Source organism: Nannospalax galili, unplaced genomic scaffold, assembly GCF_000622305.1.
Source record: "Nannospalax galili isolate Female #2095 unplaced genomic scaffold, S.galili_v1.0 scaffold24, whole genome shotgun sequence".
Taxonomy (NCBI): Eukaryota; Metazoa; Chordata; class Mammalia; order Rodentia; family Spalacidae; genus Nannospalax; species Nannospalax galili.
Genome location: NW_008352654.1, coordinates 2,332,611 through 2,352,191, shown reverse-complemented (window position 1 = coordinate 2,352,191; position 19,581 = coordinate 2,332,611). Strand labels below are relative to the sequence as shown.

The following is a 19,581-nucleotide window of genomic DNA, read 5'->3' as shown; positions in this document are numbered from 1 at the left end:
GACCACTACCAACTTGGGGAGGAAAGGGTTTATTTGTCTTACATCTCCTGGGTCACAGTTTATCATGGAGCCCAAGGTAGGAACTCAGGGAAGGAACCTGGAGGCAGGAGCTAGAGCACAGGCCATGGAGGAATGCTGCTTACTGGCTGGCTCCCCTGGCCCCTGCTCAGCCTGCTTTCTTATGCAACACTGGCCCACCTGCCCAAGGGATGGCACCACCTACAGTGGGCTGGGCCCTCCCACATCACTCAGCAATCAAGAAGGTGCCCCATGGACATGGCCACAGGCCAGTCCAATGAAGGTAATTCCCCAATTGAGGCTCCCTCTACCCAGGTGTGTCAAGTTGACACTAAAGCTATCCAGCACAGTGGGCCAGGGTAGAGCCAGTGGTAGAATGCTTCCTGAGCATGTGCAAGGCTGTGGGTCCATACCTAGCACCACTAAATAAGATGAAGTCAAATAAGGAGCCAGAGTTCACCTACAGTCCTTACAGAGGCATCAGGAACTTTGCAGAGCCCACCCCAGGCTCCCTACCTGTAGTAAACAGGAAGCAGCAGTTCTGGCTTCTTTATTTCCTGGGGAGGTGGGATGATGGCTTTACCCTCCAATTCTGCTGTCTCTTCCGCCTCCACTGTTTTAGGAGCTCCAGGTCACTGGCTGAGGTGAGTTCATCCCAAATGTGGCTCCAGTCATACTGCTGGCGCAGGAAGCTCTGCCATTTGTTGGGCGATACTCCAGGCCTCAGAGGACGCTTGCTCTGGATCCATTGGGCTGTGCGCTTGTTCAGCTTCTTCAGCACGATAGCCTCCCAGCCTCTAGCCGCCGCCTCTGCAGGCGGAAGCCAGGCCTCCCTTTCCTCCAGACTCTCATCTGGAGAGGGTGACAGGTCCAGTGTATCTAGCTTCCTGCAGGGATGATGGGTGTGAGGGTGAACTGCTTTCTGTTCCGAGCATTCTGGCTTTGGTTTCTTCATCTTTTTAGAATTGGCAGAGCTTTCTGTCTTCACAGACTGAGTGGTGTCTCCTGCTGAGAGAGCTGAGGAATACAGAAACTTACTGCTGGCAGGTTTCTTAGTGTAGACCTTCCTGGTCTGGGGAGGCAGGATGGTGTCATCTGTTTTATAGATGTGGTCAAAGCTGTATTGGCTATAAGGCATGCTGGGCAGCCCCCGCTGCCACCTTACCTCCTGAGAGAAGGAAAGGTTGGCTGCAGCCTTTTTCAGATACTGGGTCTTAACATGGTCACAGTACCGTGGGCTGAAGTGGAAAACCGGTGGCACTCTAGAGACAGAGGTATACTCCACCTTGTCCATGGGTTTTGTGCAGAGGAAAGCCATGCCCCATCCCAATCGAGGCGGGAGTGGCTCAAGACAACGGAAGGAGGGAAGTGTCTTTCTCTTTTTGGTCTTGTTCATGTTTCCCAGCAGATGCTCCTCTCCACTCTGCTGATTCAGAGGCAGTGCCTATAGCAGGGACCAGGCACCTGAGAAGGGGCTGGAAGACACCAAGAATGCTTTAGGCTAGCAGAAATTACAGGAAGAAAGTGACTTGGAATACAGCCGGGAGAAGTGGAGTGGAGTGGGGCAGGGTGGGGTGAGGAAGTCATGAGAATTCAAAGAACGAAAGAAAGTGTGTAATATTTGAAATATTTCTTATAGCAGACCCTTGCTTCCAATTCTCTCATTTGTCTCCCAGGCTCAGACTCTTGTCTTCTTAAGAGAGATCCTTGCTTTTCAACAGTACCCCACATTTCTTCCTTCAAACATTTCCTTTTCTCTGTTCAAAAAGCTTATAGAGGCAGCTGGGCACAGCAGAGCATACCTGTTGTTCCAGGTACTGGGAAGGTCAGGTGGGATGGCAGAGTGAGTCCAGGAGTTCCGGGCCAGACTGAGCAACATAGCCAGACCCTTCCCCCTGCCCTCCCGACAGAAAGAAAGAAAGAAAGAAGGAAAAAGAAAGAAAAGAAAGAAAGAAAGAGAGAGAGAGAGAGAGAGAAAGAAAGAAAGAAAGAAAGAAAGAAAGAAAGAGAAAAGGCTTATAGCATATAAGTCAAACAACTCAGGCTTCATAATTCTCCACGAGCAGTTTGTAACCTTGACCTGGCATGTAACCTCTGAGGCAGCTGAATCCCCGGGTGCTCTGTGAGCATTTCTCTGTCTACACAGTGCAGCTTCTTACCATGTCCTCTGCATGAAATGGCCTTTCGTCCATACTTGGCACAAATCTCACCTGGTCCAGCTCAATTTCTACCTGTCCCATAACTCTTTCTTGACCTACTGAGGCCACCTTATCATACTTGAATTTATAAATCCCTCCTAGCCCATACCTCTTTAAGTGTGGCATCTTACATTTTGAAATATTTGGTTCTCTAACTGTGCTTCTCCATGTCCATGTTTCCTGCCTCTTTTGTTTGTCAAACCACTAGAGACTTTCCATATTGCTATATAACCTTCACTATTAAAATGCTTAAGCTGGGGCTGGAGAGGTGGCTCAGTGGCTAAGAACGCTGCTCTTGCAGAAGACCCAGGTTCTAATCCTAGCACCCACATGGCAGCTAACAACTGTCCGTAACTCCAGTTCCAGGGGATCTGACAGCCTCTTCTGACCTCTGCGGGCATTGCACAACACGGGTGTACTTACCTACATGCAGGCAATACACACGTACACATAAAATAAAAATAATAAATAAAATATATAAAAAAGCTTAAGTCATCCATATCATAGTCTATGGAGTAGATAAATTACTTTGGCTCTTTAATTATTGGGTAAACTGTTTCTAGGTTTTAGCTAACATGGGAAACACCACAGAGAATAAGTACTTCCATTTATTTTGTTTTGGTTTCCTTCTGAAGCACTCTCTAGCCTAATAATGATAGTTATTAGTAATAATGGAGTACATTGCTAATGATTTTGCAGAGGGAACGTATATCTTCAAAGAAGCTGGGGCTCAAAGTGGTAGGTAGATTGCTTCTGATCACAAGGCCCATAAATAGAGGAGTTAGGTTTCAAATTCTGCAGTTTGCAGGGTTGCAACTCCAGAGAACTTAACTCTTGTGCCATTCTTGGCCTTCTCCACTCCCATCACTCAATATGCTGGTCTTGCCACACTCCCAAGGGCAAGTGCTTTTATTTCACTCAGACCAACTCCTGTCCTTCCTGCATTGTCCCAAGGTTCCCTCCACCCCCAACCATATGATTCTTCCCTTTCCTCAGTAGCATGCAGCACATACTTTCTTTTCCTAGGGTTCAACTTATCCTACCATCTTCCAAGAATGAGCCATGACCTTGTGATGTCTTTCTATCATGGTCAGCTTTTATATAGAATGTTTGCTTCTAGGCCAGAGTCGATAACTTCTTTCAAATTAAGTCACATGGGATTATTTTGATACTCCTATGCGATTTTTTTTTTTTTTGTCTTTTTGAGACAGGGTTTTCCTATAGCCCCAGCTGACATGAACTCACTATGTAGACCAGGCTGGTCTTGAACTCAGAGTTTCACCTGCCTCTGCCTCCTGAATGCTGGGACTAAGGGTGTGTGCCATCATGCTTGGCTTTAGGATTTTTTAAAATTTTTAAATTTTTTTATTTTGTGTATATGAGTATATTGCCTGCATGTATGTGAGTGTACCCGTGTTGTGCAATGCCGCGGAGGTCAGAAGAGGGTGTTGGATTCCCCTGGAACTGGAGTTAAGGACAGTTCGTAGCCGCCATGTGGGTGCTGGGAATTAAACCCATGTCCTCTGCAAGAGCAGTCAGTGTACTTAACTGCTGAGCCATCTCTCCAGCCCAAGATTTTTTTTCCTACAAAAAAATAGTTTGTTTTATCCCTTCACAACCATGAGGGCAGCATGGCCACAAGGGCATTTGGTATTTAAATAATCGGACTAGAAGAATTAGGGCAAAGGTAAAGGCTAGTCATAAGGAAATATTTTTCCTGAAATAGTTGCCTACTCTTGCTGGTTGAAAATGAACTGTCAAATGAGAACACTGTGTGTCCTGTGTGTATTGCTCTAATAAAACATTTCACATTCTTACACAGTGTAGATCTTTATCCTAAGTCAGGAGGCATTTTGATTCTAGGCACTTTTAAAATTATATTTATACATTTAATTTTATGTGTCTCTGTGTGCATGTGCACATGTCTGTGGGCATATGCCACAGCATACTCCAGCATGTGGAGGTTGGAGGATAACTGGTGGGAATTAGTTCTCTCCTTCCACCACATGGGACCCAGAGATGGAAATCAGGTCATCAGTAAGCATCTTTACCCACTGAGCCATCTTGCTGGTTCCTTAAACACTTTAAAAACAGGGTGAGGATGGGTTTCCCTCCCTCCTATATAGAGTGATAGGTGTCCTCAGACATGCCCTTTTAACCTGTGCAATAAGAACTTTAGTAATAGTGTAACCAGAAAGAATACTATATCATCATCATCAGTTATCATACATTCTCAAAAGAATAGTTATTGTCTGATGTGATGGCTAATTGGTAAGGAAGGAGATGCATGATAGGTTCATTTTAAAAGGAAGACACACGCCGGGCATGGTGGCGCACACCTTTAGTCCCAGCACTTGGGAGGCAGAGGCAGGTGGTTCTCTGTGAGTTCAAGGCCAGCCTGGTCTACATAGTGAGTTCCAGGACAGCTGGAGCTACAGGGAGACCCTGTCTCAAAAAGACCTTTTTTTTTTTATTTTGATATATCACAGTGAAAGATTTATCGTCCTCTTTTTTTTTTTTTTTTTTTTCAAAAAAAAAAAAAAAAAAAAAAAAAAAAAAAAAAAAAGGAAGACACACACACCAAAATGAAGATATACATAAAGAGCAAAATAAGGTTTGATCAGAAGAGCTTTGTCCTTCTCCGTCTTAGCATCAGAACACAGAGGTGAGGCCAGGTTCTGCACTTTCCAGCCAGCCCCCATTATAGTTCCTTGACTTAATATTTTTGGTTTGGCAGTCTGAAAGCAAAGATTCTGATTTCATTTTAATTTGGTGTTGATACCCTAAAGCTCAAAACTGAAAATGTGTGAAAGTTCTTTATAAGCTCCAAAGGAGTACATAAATGTAAGAAATTATTATTGTTTTGCAAGATGGACCTCTTAAGAGGCAGAGCTCTGAATTAGATTCACTGGGGGTAGACTTTAGGAAGACACTTTAGGCAGACACTTTGAAGATGCTTAGAGAGGAAGAAAAGTACTACATAGAAATCAGAAGCTCCACATTATCCAAATGTAGATGTTATATGTTCAGGGTCCTCACTTCCAACAAACATCCTTTCAGAACCAGAAGCAAAACAGCAGACCCTGGACCTTTGGTACATTTAGCAGCACCCCTCCCAAACAAAACAACAAAGCAAAACTCCCAGGTAGTCAATGTAGCCTAACTGTAGACTATATCCTGTAGTTCCAGCATGCAGCATCTACCAGGCTTATCTCTGCACTTCTAGAAACTTTCACTGGAATGCCAAGAGAGGTTGGAAAGTTAGGCTGTAGGCTGCCAGTTAAAACTTGAGCTTTATAGATCCCCAACTGTACAATGTAAAAGTTGAAGTCCCCTCCTATCTTTGATATTTTATAAATCTAAAACAACCCTTCAATTCAAAATGGGTTGTATCTCAGAGATTCCAACTTTAGTTCCAGTGTTCTATTTGCTTACCCTCTGGTCTGATACCTTTATTGTACAAGTGATTGAAATGGGTTAAATAATGTATTTCCTCTGTTATTAAAAGTGAGGCTTTGAAACCGGCATTTAACCACCTCTCGGGTTGGAATATACATTAGATTTATAGAAACCATGGGGGCAAAGACTATTAGTGAGGGATATAAAATAAAGTTCTTGGAAGAAGCTACATCTGTGTTAAAGGTCTTGTAGACTGCTTGGTCTTGACTGACTAGAACATACTTGTAGAGAGAATGTAATTTTATAATCAAGAACTGAAGTTGGGTGGCTAGAGAGATGGCTCAGCAGTTAAGAGCACTGACTGCGCTTGGAGAGGACAGGGGCTCAATTACTAGCACCCACATGGTGGCTAACACCCATCTGTAACTCCAGTTCCAGGGGATCCAACCCCTTCTTCTGACTTCCATGGGCATTGCATGACATGAATGCCCTTATATGCAGGCAATACACTCATACACATTAAATAAAAATAATAAATACTTTTTTTTTAAAAAGAGAACCTTTTTTCCCTCTCTCTTGTTAAGTGAAATTATAGGGAAGTTCTGGAGAGACCTTGGTTGGAATTATAACCTGATAAAGTAAAATCAGGAGCCACTAGATGTTAGACAAAGACACTGTCTTTCTTCCAGAATCAATCAGTGCCCCCTGCAGTGAATGTTCCCTCTCACCCTCCCTCTTTAAAGTTGATAAGAAGCTATATTGTGCTGTGGCTTGTAGCCCCTTCCCCTCATAGCTGCAAGATAAGTTTATGGTTCTGCCTAATACCTGTCCCTTGGTACCTAGACTAGGCCAGACTAGGTCATATGGTGTAAAGCTTCCCACCACCCTCTGAAAAACTATAAAGGTAAGACATTTCTTTGGTTTCTTGGGAACTGAAGTTTCTGTCCCCCCTTTTAGGCGCTGCTATATATGGTGCCCGTCTCTCCTAATGCCTCCCACTTAAGGAGGCTCTCTCTCCTAATGTAGCTCCTCTGGGATTTGAAGTGGAGGCTTTTTCTCTCCCTCTGAGGCCCCATCATCCTGTCTCTGGTACGAAGCTGTATGTCTCTTGATTGCTTTCCCACTTCAAGGCCAGATCATCCCATCCATGCCACCCCCACCCTAGGCTCTTTTCCTAATAAAACTTACTCTGAAGGGTAATTGGTCTCAGCTTCCTTTTTCTCAAACCAACCTACCGCTCTGCCTGCCACTTTCTGTTACAACATTAGGGTTGCACGAGGGTTTTAGTACATGTCCTTTCCCTGTAAATGGGGTTTCTGGTGATATTTCAAGAAAGTTGTAGGTTTATAGCTGGGAAGGGAACAGGGCCTTTAGTTGTTAATTGTGCTAGAATTCTCATCTGGTAAGAAGCTTCAACCAGATTCCTAGGTGATGGGCTCATTTCTCATGTCCCATAACTTTCTATTTTCTATCCTGCTTCCATTATAAGGGAAACTTGGGTTAATAAGGAGAGCAAGATCAGGGAACTCCCAGACTCAATCTGGGTTATCCCCCACTCCCCCTCTACCTTTCTTCAAAATTTCCTCCCCTCCCCACATTCTCTGACTTCTAATTTCCATTTCTCACCATGCATTCACACAGCTATACAATTGTCCCCAAAGATAATGCTTCAAAATTGTAGCAGGAGGCCTCCAAAGATGGCGCAGACCCAGAGCCCTGGGATTCGCCGAGAATTCACTTCACTTCTTGATCCGCAAATAGCCCGCCAAAAGGAGCCCACGCCTCCGTACCCTGCTCGCAAGCCCAGTGACTGCTGACAGACTGCATGGCGCGGACCAATCAGAAACCGATACACTGACTAAAGGGACTTGGGGGCAGAGAAAAGGGAAATATAAGGCCTGCCCCCTCCTGCATTAACCGAGCCTGCAGCACCTCGCCTACCCAACTCCCAGAGTCTGTGTGTTGTGACTCTACGCCTCTTGCCTCCCCAATCGGCAGGGGACCCGATCCAGGTTAGGGCCTTCACAGCAGGCCTGAGGAGAGTCCGCAACACAAAATACCATAAAAATGGTCTGCTCCAATGCCTTCATCCTACAGATCCCAAAACCAAGGTATAGAGAGAAGAGACTTGACTAAGCTCACAGTCCTGGTAGCTATCTGAATACTGATCCTTTTGTACTTACCCAAAGTTTTTCCCATTACTACAGGTTGCCTCTCCTCATGCATCTGATACCAACTCTAGATCCTGCTAAGGCTGCCAAGCTTTGAAATTACCTTCAAAATGGTATATCTTCCCACAGTACAGTCAAAGGGAAGCAGGATTCTACATCTTAATCCTTCCTTGGTTCCCTAGGGTTCAGTGCTGCTTAACTGCTTATGGTCACCAAGCAACTGACTTCAGAATTCCATGAGTCTACTCACAGAAACTGTGGGTTCTATTGGGGGTATCTTAAACTACTTATTAAATTTCCTTCTTTGGAAAGTTGCCTCATATTTGTTGATTGGTGTCTTAATGGATTTCCTAGTCAATCTTTGAAAAATAAACCTCTATGTCTATATAGCTTAATATCCCAGGAGCTCTTAGGTCCTGTTAAAAAAAAAGCCAAAACAGACTATATGAATGGTTTCTGGGCCTAACACTGTCTAGTTGATGCATGCTGTGATGGTCAGGTATTTTTTCTTCTTTATTTTTACTTATACTTTTATAAATTATGAGCATTTGTTTTGGACTTAGATTTTTGTTTAATGAGGTATGCTATGAATATGATATGGCTGACACTAGATATGCAAAATAGATTTATTTTTTTTTTTTTTTTTTTTTTTTTTTTTTTTTTATGAGGTCTCACTGTATAGCTCTAGCTGGCCTGGAATTCACTATGTAGACCAAGCTGGTCTTGAACTTGCAGTGATTCTCTTGCCTCTGCCTCCTGGGTGCTGGGATTATGGGCATGAGCTACCACACCTAGCTTTATTTTGTATTTTTTAATATTTTATTATTTTAATTTTATGCGTATGCATATATTGCCTGCATGTAGGTAAGTGCATCCATGTTGTGCAATGCCCACAGAGGTCAGAAGAGGCTGGGACTGGAGTTATGGACAGTTGTTAGCTGCCATGTAGGTGCTAGGATTCCAACCTGGTTCTTATGTGAGAACCACCAGTGTTCTTAACTGCTGAGCCATCTCTTCAGCGCCGCTTTATTTTGTATTTTTAATATTTGATTCTAATCACACACTCTGGCTGCCTGACCTGTCACAATAAACATGGCTTGTAAGACGCTGGAATGTAGAGTTTGGAATATGGTAATTAGGAAACTAGGACAAATATGCTGAGTCAAGGTATAGCTTCCTTTAAAATGAATAGAGTACACAGAGATAGCACACTGACCATCAAGAAGGCTAGAGTGAAGGGTTTTTTCATGTACTAGTCTTCAAATTCTGGTGTCTAGATAGTCAAACGCTTCCATCATGGTCCTCAGGCTCCATTGCTACAGGCCTATGGGGAGGCAGAATGTCATGGTGGCAGGCATGTATGGCAGAGGAGGCTGTTCCCCTGATAAATCAACTCATGGTTTAATGGCTGGTTCTGATGTCTCTGTGTTATGATGAGGTAGTGGAAGGCCACAGCTGAGCAATTGCAGTCACTGTCTTTTGTTTGCATCATGCCTGCTAACTAGTGTCTGTGTTCAAGCTGTGCTCAGACCCTTGGATTTCCACAGAAGAGTGAGAAAGTACATCCTGTAGGGTGAATAGAGAAGACTTGAAAGTCTAAAAGATAAAAGATCAAAACCTTGTTGAAGGTGTCTCAAGAAATTTAACAGAATCACTGTGTGATCCAACAGTTCTACTTCAGGAAGTGAAAGTAGGAACTTGAACAGATTTGTTTTGTTCTGTTTTTTTTTTTTTTTTTTTTTTTTTTTTAGGGTCTCCTTTCTGAGACAGGGTCTCTCTGTAGCCCTAGCTGTCCTGGAACTCACTATGTTGACCAGGCTGGCCTCAAACTCACAAAGATCCGCCTGCCTCTGCCTCCCAAGTGCTGGGATTAAAGGTGGCTTGTTCTTTTTGTGAGACAATGTCTCACTATGTAACCCAGGTTGGCCTCCCAAATGCTGGGATATATAGGTGAGTTCTACCATGCTTGGCTCTTAAATGAGTTTTTACAGAAGAAAAGTCACAAATCAACACATTTAGCAGTTACATGGGTAGGAACATCAGGTATGAGGACTATAGCAAAGCAGGGGAATCTCTTCTATAGGTTTAGATGTTACAGCATTCTTACCTTTAGGGCTAACAGGAGGCTAGAGGTCTGTTAACCCTACTTAGTCCTGTATTCTGAGTTTATATATTAGCCAAAGATAATTTTGGCTTGTGATCTATAATATTTTATTCCTCTACAATTGAATTTGTTTCTTGAGACAGGGTCTCAGATCAGACTAACCTCAATCTTGCTATGTAGCCCAGGATGACCTTGCTCTTGAACTTCTGATCTTTCTGCCTCCACCTCCTAAGTGCTGGGATTATAGACATGCACCACCTCACCTGATTTATGTGGTGCTGGGGCTTGAAGGAGAGAACGCAGGGCTTCTTGCATACTAGGCAAACACTCTACCAACATAGCTACATCCCAAGCCATAGATACAGCCTTTCAGGAAACTTCAATTCACAATATCTTTCACCACAATTGAAAGAGAGCCAAACTCTGTTTAATTTTAAAAGTCATTTAAGTTTGCTAATAGAAATTCTGGACAATGAAAATTAAAATTAATTAAAATACCCCAAAGTCTAAGAAACAATGGCTTATGGATTTTTGTTTTGGTTTTGTAGGAAGGTTTTGTTTTTGTTTTTTGTTGTTTTTGGGACAGGGTCTCCCTATAGCCATAGCTGGCCTGGAACTTGATATGTAGACCAGGCTGGCCTCTACCTCCCAAGTGTTGGAATTAAAGGTGTACACCACCATGCCTGGCACTAATGCATTTTTTAAACTATAAAAACTTACATATAATTGTATTTTCCAAATCCTTTTCTCAACATAGATGGCCTATTTTTTTTTAGCTGTGTGATCCTCAGAAAATCAGGCTTTTTCATTTGGTTCTTATAGGATTAGTAATTAGCTATTATTATTTACCTTGTTTAGTTCCTGAGACCCTATGCACAAAATACACTTATTGTCCCACAGGACCAGTACAAACGTAGTTAGAGATTTAAAGAGTCACATGATTCGTGAAGTAGGTAAAAAGCTTTGTCTGCCCAAGTTCTGTGTGTGTGTGTGGGGGGGTGTCTTGCAATCATCTTTGTAATTAAGGTATAAGACCTTGTAAGAAAAATCCATCTTTGGCAGGATTATTATGGTACACTGGCGAAAGGCGAGAAGACCAGGATGAGCAGGAGATGGCGTCTGCCTAGAGGTCCAAAGTGAGAGCCCAGTGTAAGAAATAACCATGACGTCATTGGGCTAATTTTGCATGGCTATGGAATCCGGGTCAGGGGTCACACAGCTGTTATATGCCAAGCCCCTTGAATATGGGACTTACAGGTAGACTAAGCACGAGCACATAACACACAAGCAAAACATGGTGCACATTTCTGAAAGAGCAGTCCTAGGATTAGTAAAGAATGTGCATTACTCCACAACGTGATGAAAATTGAAATCTTACAGTCCTAAAGTGGAACCATTAGGGATCTGGCGACTTGCTGGATGAGAGGATCTTTAAGAACCTAGTCCAGCGCACTCTAAATCCGGCAAAGAGCGCCTGAAAATCTGTACTAGGAAGGAAATACGAGGTTTTCCCCACGGGCGCCTTTGTCCAAAGTCTGTAACTATTTTCAATTGTGTTGATTGGCCAGCTCTGCCCTTCGCAGCTCTTAAAGGCTGAGGTGCTCCGCCACAGTAAGCGCGTAGACCGCGAGGGGGCAGCAAGGCCGCTCGAGGCTCTCTAACTTCAGTTCTCTCTCACCATGGTCTAAGGACTAAAGCTGAGACGCGAAATGGTGGCCTCGTCTCTTGCTGTCCTGCGAGGTAGCAGGCTGAGCCAAGGAGGCCTGAAGAACTGGGCGCGGTGGTCGGGACATTCGCAGGCGAGCGCGGGGGTCGGGATCAACTGGGCTCCTGCGCGGACCGCGACGACGCTGATCCTGGAGCCCGCGGGCCGCAGCTGCTGGGACGAGCCGCTGCGCATAGCCGTGCGCGGACTCACCCCCGAGCAGCCCGTCACGCTGCGCACGGCCCTAAGCGACGAGAAAGCCGTGCTCTTCCGCGCCCACGCGCGCTACCGCGCCGACGCCGGCGGCGAGCTGGACCTGGCGCGCGCGCCCGCGCTGGGCGGCAGCTTCGCGGGGCTCGAGCCCATGGGGCTGCTCTGGGCCCTGGAGCCCGACAGGCCTCTCTGGCGCCTGCTCAAGCGGGACGTGCAGACGCCCTTCGTGCTGGAGCTGGAGGTGCTGGACGGCCACGAGCCCGACGGCGGGCGGCTGCTGGCCCGGGCGGTGCACGAGCGCCACTTCCTGCCGCCCGGGGTGCGGCGGGTGCCCGTGCGCGCGGGCCGGGTGCGCGCCACTCTCTTCCTGCCGCCAGGTGAGCCGACCTGCATCCCTTTTCGCTGGCCACAGGTCCTAGCGATTTTACACCAAGAGGTAGCTTTCAGTATCCTAGAGGCCGGTGTCGAGGACATGGGAATGGAATGCTGGATACCTGGGGAGGTGGCCCTACTGCTCCAGCACCGACAGGCTCTTCAAACACACTGCTCAGTTAAAGGGCATCTTAATGAAAGGGAAGACGCCAATAAAAGCCATGAAGTTTCAATTGTCAGAATTTGTTTTAGAGTTTTTTTTTTTTTCTTCTTTGTGGCTGTGCTGGAGATCTAACACTTTACCACCGAACTACATTTAGGGTTTATTTATTCTTTCTTTGTCTTTTTGACACAGGGTCTCCAGGTAGCCCCAGCTGGGCTAGAACTCATTATGTAGACCAGGCTGGCCTCCATCTCACAGAGATTCTCCTCCCTCTGCCTCCCCAAGTGCTGGGATTAGCGGCAACTGCCACCAAGCCCCAGCTAAAATTTCTTAGTCTTGTGTGTGGAAGTCCCAGCAAATTTGGAGGCTGAAGCAAGATCACTTGAGTCACGTTGCTCAAGGCAAGCCTGGGTAAGATAGTAAGGTCCATTTTAAAACAAAATTTTTGGTTTTGTAACTTTTCTTTCCATTCCCACAGTGTGTTAAGGTTTATGTAGACTAGCAATTGCCATAGGAAGGAGGCTTCTTTCTGTCAACTGGAAATACGAGATTACTGGGTATTCTTACATAAAGAACCACTGACCAATGGGAAAAAATGAAAAGCTGCTGTCCTAGCTTGCATTTTGTTGCTGTTACAGAATACTGACCAAAACCAACTTGGGGAGGAAAGAAAGTGTTTATTTGGCTGACAGGTCCATCAGGAGGAGGCCAAGGCAGGAACTGAAGCAGAGACCATGGAGGGACACCATTTACTGATTTGCTACCTCTGACTTGCTCAGCAAACTTTCTTATAAAGACCAGGCCCTTCTGCCTAGGGGTGGTACAGCTCTCAGTGTGCTGGGTCTTTCTACATCACTCAGCAATCAAGAAAATACCCCACAGACGTACCCACAGGCCAGTCTGATGAACGTAATTCCTCATTTAAGGTTCTTCCTGCTTCCCTGGTTATTCTAGTTTGTGTCAGGTTGACTAAAGCTAACCAGCACAGATGCTTAGTAAGCCATGTTAGCAGTCAAGGGAATGAAAAATAAAATTAAAGACAGAACTTTAGAAGTTTAACATTACCAGTAGTAGATGCCAAGTACCCAAACAAAAAGATACTTAAATACAAAGCTAAAAGTGTTCAGTTACTCTGAGAAACAGTTTTTAATTAGATGAATATGTGAGTCTACTCCTTCATGGTACATATGTACCAGGAGGCATAATTGAAAACAGTCCAAATATCTACCAGCAATGGAATTGATGAGTAAGCTAAGGTGTACCTCAGGGTTAAGGATCAACATGTTTCTAAGGCTGTGTTGGGTGAAACAACTCCCAGAAGAGGAGAGGCCATTCAGTATCATTCCATTGTGATAAAGTTCACCAAGTTAGGATGTGGCTCAGTTAAGGTTGGGTGCTTGCCTAGAATGTATGGAACTCTGGATTTCATCCCCCCACATAAAACAATGTGGTGGCACGGGGGTGTAGTAACCCCACTTGGAGGTGGAAGCAGGAGAATCAGCAGTTCTATGCCATCTTCACCTACATAGGAAGTTTGAGGACAGATTGGGATACTTGAGACTCTGTCTCAAAATTTGCAAATGTTTAAAGTCCACATATGAGTGGTTACACCAACAGTTCACACAATTCATGGTACTGCAGAAGAAGGAACGGACAAAGGTATCAAGGGTGTCAGTTGTCTTAGTACTAATTTATTTCTGAGCAGGGTGGTGCCTACCAGGTGGTTGCTGGGTTATTGTTTAAATTAGATAAGTGAAAGGCAGTCCTACTTGCTGTGCGTGGTGGTGCATGCCTTCAATCCCAGCACTTGGGAGACAGAGGTAGGCAGATCTCTGAGTTTAAGCCATCCTGGTTACATAGTGAGTTCCAGGCCAGCTGGGGCTACTGGGAGACCCTGTCTCAAAAAGACCAAAAAAGAACAACAGGCCTACTTATAGTGATGGCAAAAATATTTAGGACATTAAATCATGTAGAATGAACACAAAGTCTTTTTATTATTTTTTAAATTTTCTGTATCTGAGTGTTTTGCCTGCATGTATGTATGTGCACCTGTGTCTTGTAATGCCTGTGGAGCCTAGAAGAAGGCTCCCTCCTTGAATCCCCCTGGAACTAGAGTTATGGACAGTTGTTAGCTGCCATGTGGGTGCTGGAAACCAAACCTAGGTCCTCTGCAAGAGCAGCCAGTGCTCTGCGCCATCTCTCCAGCCCTTATGTGTAGCCTTTTGAGTCTGTGTCCATTCACTCCGTAGACTACATTTGAGATTTCTGGGGCTCTTCTACTCATCAGGTGTTTCTGTTTCTTCATACTATGCCATTATGTGGATGTAGCAGTTTGTATTCACTCTCTAGTTGAGGGAATTTGAGTTCATTTGCAGTCTGAAGATTATGAATAAAGTTGTTGCAGGTGTTTGTATATAAGTTCTTGTGTGAACACAGTTTTTCATTTTTCTTGGATAGTTAGGAATGGAATAACTGCGTCCTATGGTAAGTATAAATTTGACTATGAAAAACTCCATGGGGGCTGGAGAGATGGCTCAGTGGTTAAGAACACTGGTTGTCCTTGCAGAAAACCTGGGTTTGAATCCCAGCACCCACATGGCAGCTAACAACTATCTGTTAACTCCAGTTCCAGGGGATCCGACAGTCTCTTCTGTCCTCCACGGGACAGAAAAAAAAAAAAAAAAAGCCCACAGCTTTCTACACACTGTGTGGTTTTGCATAACACCAGCATTCTGGGTTAGATTTGGTTGCTGCACATCCTCACTGCCAATTGGCATTATTATGGGGGCAGAGAGGAGGGTAATGGTTTTGTGTATGTGCGTGTGCGTGTGTGCATGCGTGCATGCGTGTGTGTGTGTGTGTGTGTGTGTGTGTGTGGGAATCAAATCCATATGCCATGCATGCTACAAAAGCACTCTACACTGGCCCTTAATGTATTTTTTAGCGCTAAAAGTAATATGTGCTCTTTCTTAAAAATCTATGGAGCCACCAGGCGTGGTGGCACATGCCTTTAGTCCCAGTACTCAAGAGGCAGAGGCAAGGCAGATCTCTGTGAGATCAAGGCAAGCCTGGTCTACGTAGTGAGTTCCAAGCCAGCTGGGGTTACAGGGAAAACCTGTCTCAATAAGACCAAAACTCTATGGAGCCTTGAGGCTTTAGATATAGAGAGGACTGTGGGTGGAGAGGGAACTCTGTATTTAGCCTGGGTAACTGTGTGTCTGAAGACCAGTCATCTTTCAGCATTTTTGATGATCAATGGAAAACTTGGTCATCCTCAATTAAGCAACAAATGCCTTTTGATACCACTGCAGAAAGTTTTAGTTACGTTTTGTTTTGTTTCTTCCCCAGAACCTGGGCCCTATCCTGGGATCATAGACCTTTTCGGAGTTGGAGGTGGCCTTCTGGAGTACCGAGCTAGTCTGCTGGCTGGGAAGGGTTTCGCTGTCATGGCCCTGGCTTATTATAACTATGATGATCTCCCCAAGGGCGTGGACAGCATGCGCATGGAGTATTTTGAAGAAGCTGTGAACTACCTGCTTAGCCACCCTGAGGTTAGATCTTCCCTAAGTTCCCCTCCCCCCCGCCCCCAAGAATTATTTCTTTGTTTTTATTTAAAAATGTGTAGAAGACTGGGCATGGTGGTGCACGCCTTTAATCTCAGCACTCAGGAGTCAGAGGCAGGTAGATCTTTCTTTGTGAGATGGAAGCCATCCTGGTCTAGCAAGTTCTAGGCCAGCTGGGGCTACAGGAGACCCTGTCTCAAAAAAAAAAAAAAAAAAAAAAAAAACAAAAAAAAACAAGTAAAAATAAAATATAGATGCAGGATTTCCCTTTTCTTAATTGAAGTTTTGAAAATTGCATACAATATATTTTTATCATATTTATACCCCCTCCCACTATCTGCACCCCCTTTCCACTGCCTGTCTGATTTCTTACACTCATGGAGGGGAGATAGAATGCAGTGATAAAAAGGGCAAAAAGAAGAATAATAGAGTAGGAAGGGTTAAATGGGGTAGGGAATGAGGACGGAGGGCAGAGGAGGGAGCCTAGAGAGGGGTAATTAACATTAAAGGCCTTTGGAAAAAGTCATATGGAAATCTTAAGTTTTATGTGCCCTAAGTTTTATGGGCCCCTTATCAGATCTTCCCATGTGTGCTCTGGGTTTCACAGACTGAGCACATTTATGACTGCCCCTCTGCTCAACACCCTCTGCCTTCCATGGCCACTTCTCAATCATTTCTATGTGGTGCTGTATTACTACTGTGCTCTTTCTATTGGTATTCTGGCATTCTGAATCCTGTACATTGTAAGGAACCTGAGCACATTTGAGAGCCCTGGGTTTGACAGAGAAAGTAAAGGGAAAGAAAAAGAGCATGGCCATCCCCAGAAGGTGCTCATTTAAATGCTTTTGTTTTATAGCCCTCTCTGAAGCACAGGGTGAATGTTAATGGGGACTAGCAGTTTTGAGATTCTAGATTCAGCACATCCCAAGTTTGGGTGAAAATCCTTGCTTATTTTATAATTTTATATTCAGAATTTAATGTGGCTGGAGGATTGGAGCTCTTACAAAGGTGGAGCCAATGTAGGTTGTATCTAGAGAAAAGTTAAGCTGGAGATTTGATTTTGCTAATTTCTTTTTAAAAATTATATATTATTGTTTTTATGTATTATTGTGGTGTGTGAGAGCATGCACGGGTGTGTTGTGGAGGTCAGATAACAACTTCGTGGATCTCTTCTCTCCTTCCCCTTTATGTGGGTTCCTGGGATGAAACTCAGGTTATCATGCTGTTACAGCAAGTGCTTTACTTCCTGAGTCATCTCACTGGGCCTGATTTTGCCAGTTTCTAATCTAATCTTTGGCACCTGTTTCTTCCTTTGATAAGTAGGATAAACTGTTGTCTAATTCCTAGTACTTTGGTGAGGAATAATGTTTGAAGGTTTCAAGGGTATTGTTGTAGGGGCCAGAGGAGAAGAAAAAAGACTGCTGTGAGGAGTTAACCAAAAGACTGTTTGTGTATCACTAGAGGACACTGGGTGTAAGACAGGAGCAGTTCTTGTGGGACAGTGCCAATCCTAACCACCTGGAAGGCCCTGAGTTAGGAATGGATGAAAAGAAAGCCCAACAAACAGCCTTTGCCACAGGTTTTGCAGTGAACTAGAGTAGAGCAAAAAGGCAGTAACTAGCATGGCTTGGCACAGGTAAGTAAATGGAAGAGGTACCAGAGTGGGAAGGACCTGAGGGGAATGAGCCAAAGAGAGAACTGTAAAGGAAGATAGGAAGCAGGAACGGGAGGCCAGTCCTGGAGAAAGTAGATACCATCCCAAACACAAGTAGAGGGGCCTTGAGATCCGGTACAAAAGCTTGATTTGACCTGGGCATAGGGAGACTAGAGAGTGAGACAGTGTGGCATTCCCACCCCATAGCTTTTTGCTTTCTCAGTGAAGTATGAACAGCTGAAGGTGATGGTACATGAGGGCATTAAAGAGGCTGGAAGAGGTAGGAGAGGATGAGATGTCCTTTGGAGAAGTGGAGAGCAGAACACCAGTGTCCATGCTGGTGCTCATGTGAAATGAAAGGTCAGCCAGCAGAAACACCCATTTTCCTTAGCACTAATACAGGACTGGAGGAAGTGAGCAGGTGATTTCACCTGGGCTAGCCCTTTTCTAGACCAGTATGACCAAAGGAAGAGGAATAAAGGAGGCGTGAGTATTCGCAAGGGAATGACTGCTAATGAAGCTCAGAATCTGAATGGAGAGGCTGCAAAGTGAGAGTTGGTAGTGAAGAAGTTAGGAGGGCTTGCTGAGGTTTCAGTGAGGGAGAAAGGAGCATTGCTAGACAGATTACACGGAAGGATTACACGTGCTGTTCTTCCAGAAGACCTGGGTTCGATTCTCAGCACCCATATGGCAGCTAACAACTGTCTGTAACTCCAGCTTCAGGGGATCCAAAGCCCTCTTCTGGCCTCTACAGTCTTTGCACGACACAGGTGCACTTACATACATTCAGGCAATACATTCATACACATAAAATAAAAATAATAAAAAAAATTTTAAAAATTAAAAAAAAATTATGATGGCCAGAAAGTAGAATGCTTGAGGTGAGATTTTGGAGCTAAAAAAATACTTGTTGATGACAACAGGTTTGGGTTATCAGTGGGAATGGCTGATTCAGGTGGGATCATGGAAAAAGGTCACAAGAATTTTGGAATCATCATGTGGTTGTTGTAGTCTCCAAGAATGGTGACAGAAAGATTGTGAAAAGAAAGATATGGGGGAAGGGCAAATAGACTTTTCCAGGTTGCAGTCTAGAGAACAGAGCCCAGAGCTAGACTTAGTTCTTCCTCGCTTTCAGGCTGGTCCTACTCATAATCACAGTGTTCCTGGACTAATTCTTATTCTTTTGTCCTTTTCTCAGGTAAAAGGTCCAGGAATTGGGCTGCTTGGGATTTCCAAAGGGGGAGAACTTGGCCTTGCTATGGCCTCTTTCCTGAAGGGCATCACAGCTGCTGTCATCATCAACGGCTCTGTGGCTGCTGTTGGGGGAACGATTTACTACAAGGATGAGAGTGTACCCCCTGTGTCCATACTGAAAGATCGTATCAAAATGACCAAAGATGGCCTCATGGATATTGTGGATGGTCTGCAAAGCCCTTTGGTAGAACCGAAGAGCTTCATTCCCGTGGAGAGGTCTGACACCACCTTCCTGTTCCTGGTAGGTCAGGATGACCACAACTGGAAGAGCGAGTTCTATGCCAATGAGGCCTCCAAACGCTTACAGGCCCATGGGAAGGAAAAGCCCCAGATCATCTGCTATGCAGAAGCGGGGCACTACATTGAGCCCCCTTACTTCCCCTTGTGCAAAGCTGGCATGCACCTCCTGGTCAGTGCTAATATCACCTTTGGAGGGGAGCCTAAGGCTCATGCCATGGCCCAGGTAGATGTGTGGCAACAACTCCAGGCTTTCTTCCACACACACTTGGGTTGTAAGAGTTAGGCAGTGTCTTTCCTAAAATATAACCTATTATCTAATGGCTTAGGGGAAAAAACCTCAAATATATTCTAAGAATATCAGTTCAGATTAATTCATCTGAAAATATTCTAATCCTTTTAAGTTTTTTCTTTATGTAATAATATTAAAAACAGTGCCTAATTGGGCATGGTGGTGCATGCCTTTAATCCCAGCACTTGGGAGGCAGAGGCAGGTGGATCTCTGTGAGTTCAAGGCCAGCCTGGTCTAC

At 44.6% G+C, this 19,581-nt stretch overlaps 2 protein-coding genes across 2 annotated transcripts in view; one reads left to right on the top strand and one right to left on the bottom strand.

Annotated features, from left to right (window-relative positions):
- The window catches only part of Heatr4 (HEAT repeat containing 4), a 26,109-nt gene extending 24,147 nt beyond the window's left edge, over positions 1-1,962 (bottom strand). Inside the window, 2 exon segments of the mRNA XM_008849811.3 lie at positions 535-631; positions 634-1,962. Of these exon segments, the coding sequence (XP_008848033.1) occupies positions 535-631; positions 634-1,414 (878 nt within the window). The 5' untranslated portion in view covers positions 1,415-1,962.
- Positions 1,963-10,307: 8,345 nt separating this feature from the next.
- Positions 10,308-19,581, top strand: part of LOC103747385 (acyl-coenzyme A thioesterase 1) — a gene marked incomplete in the record, with an annotated part of 9,459 nt that continues 185 nt past the window's right edge. The window contains 3 exon segments of the mRNA XM_008849777.3: positions 10,308-12,185; positions 15,692-15,894; positions 18,759-19,581. Coding sequence (XP_008847999.1) covers positions 11,600-12,185; positions 15,692-15,894; positions 18,759-19,337 — 1,368 coding nt within the window.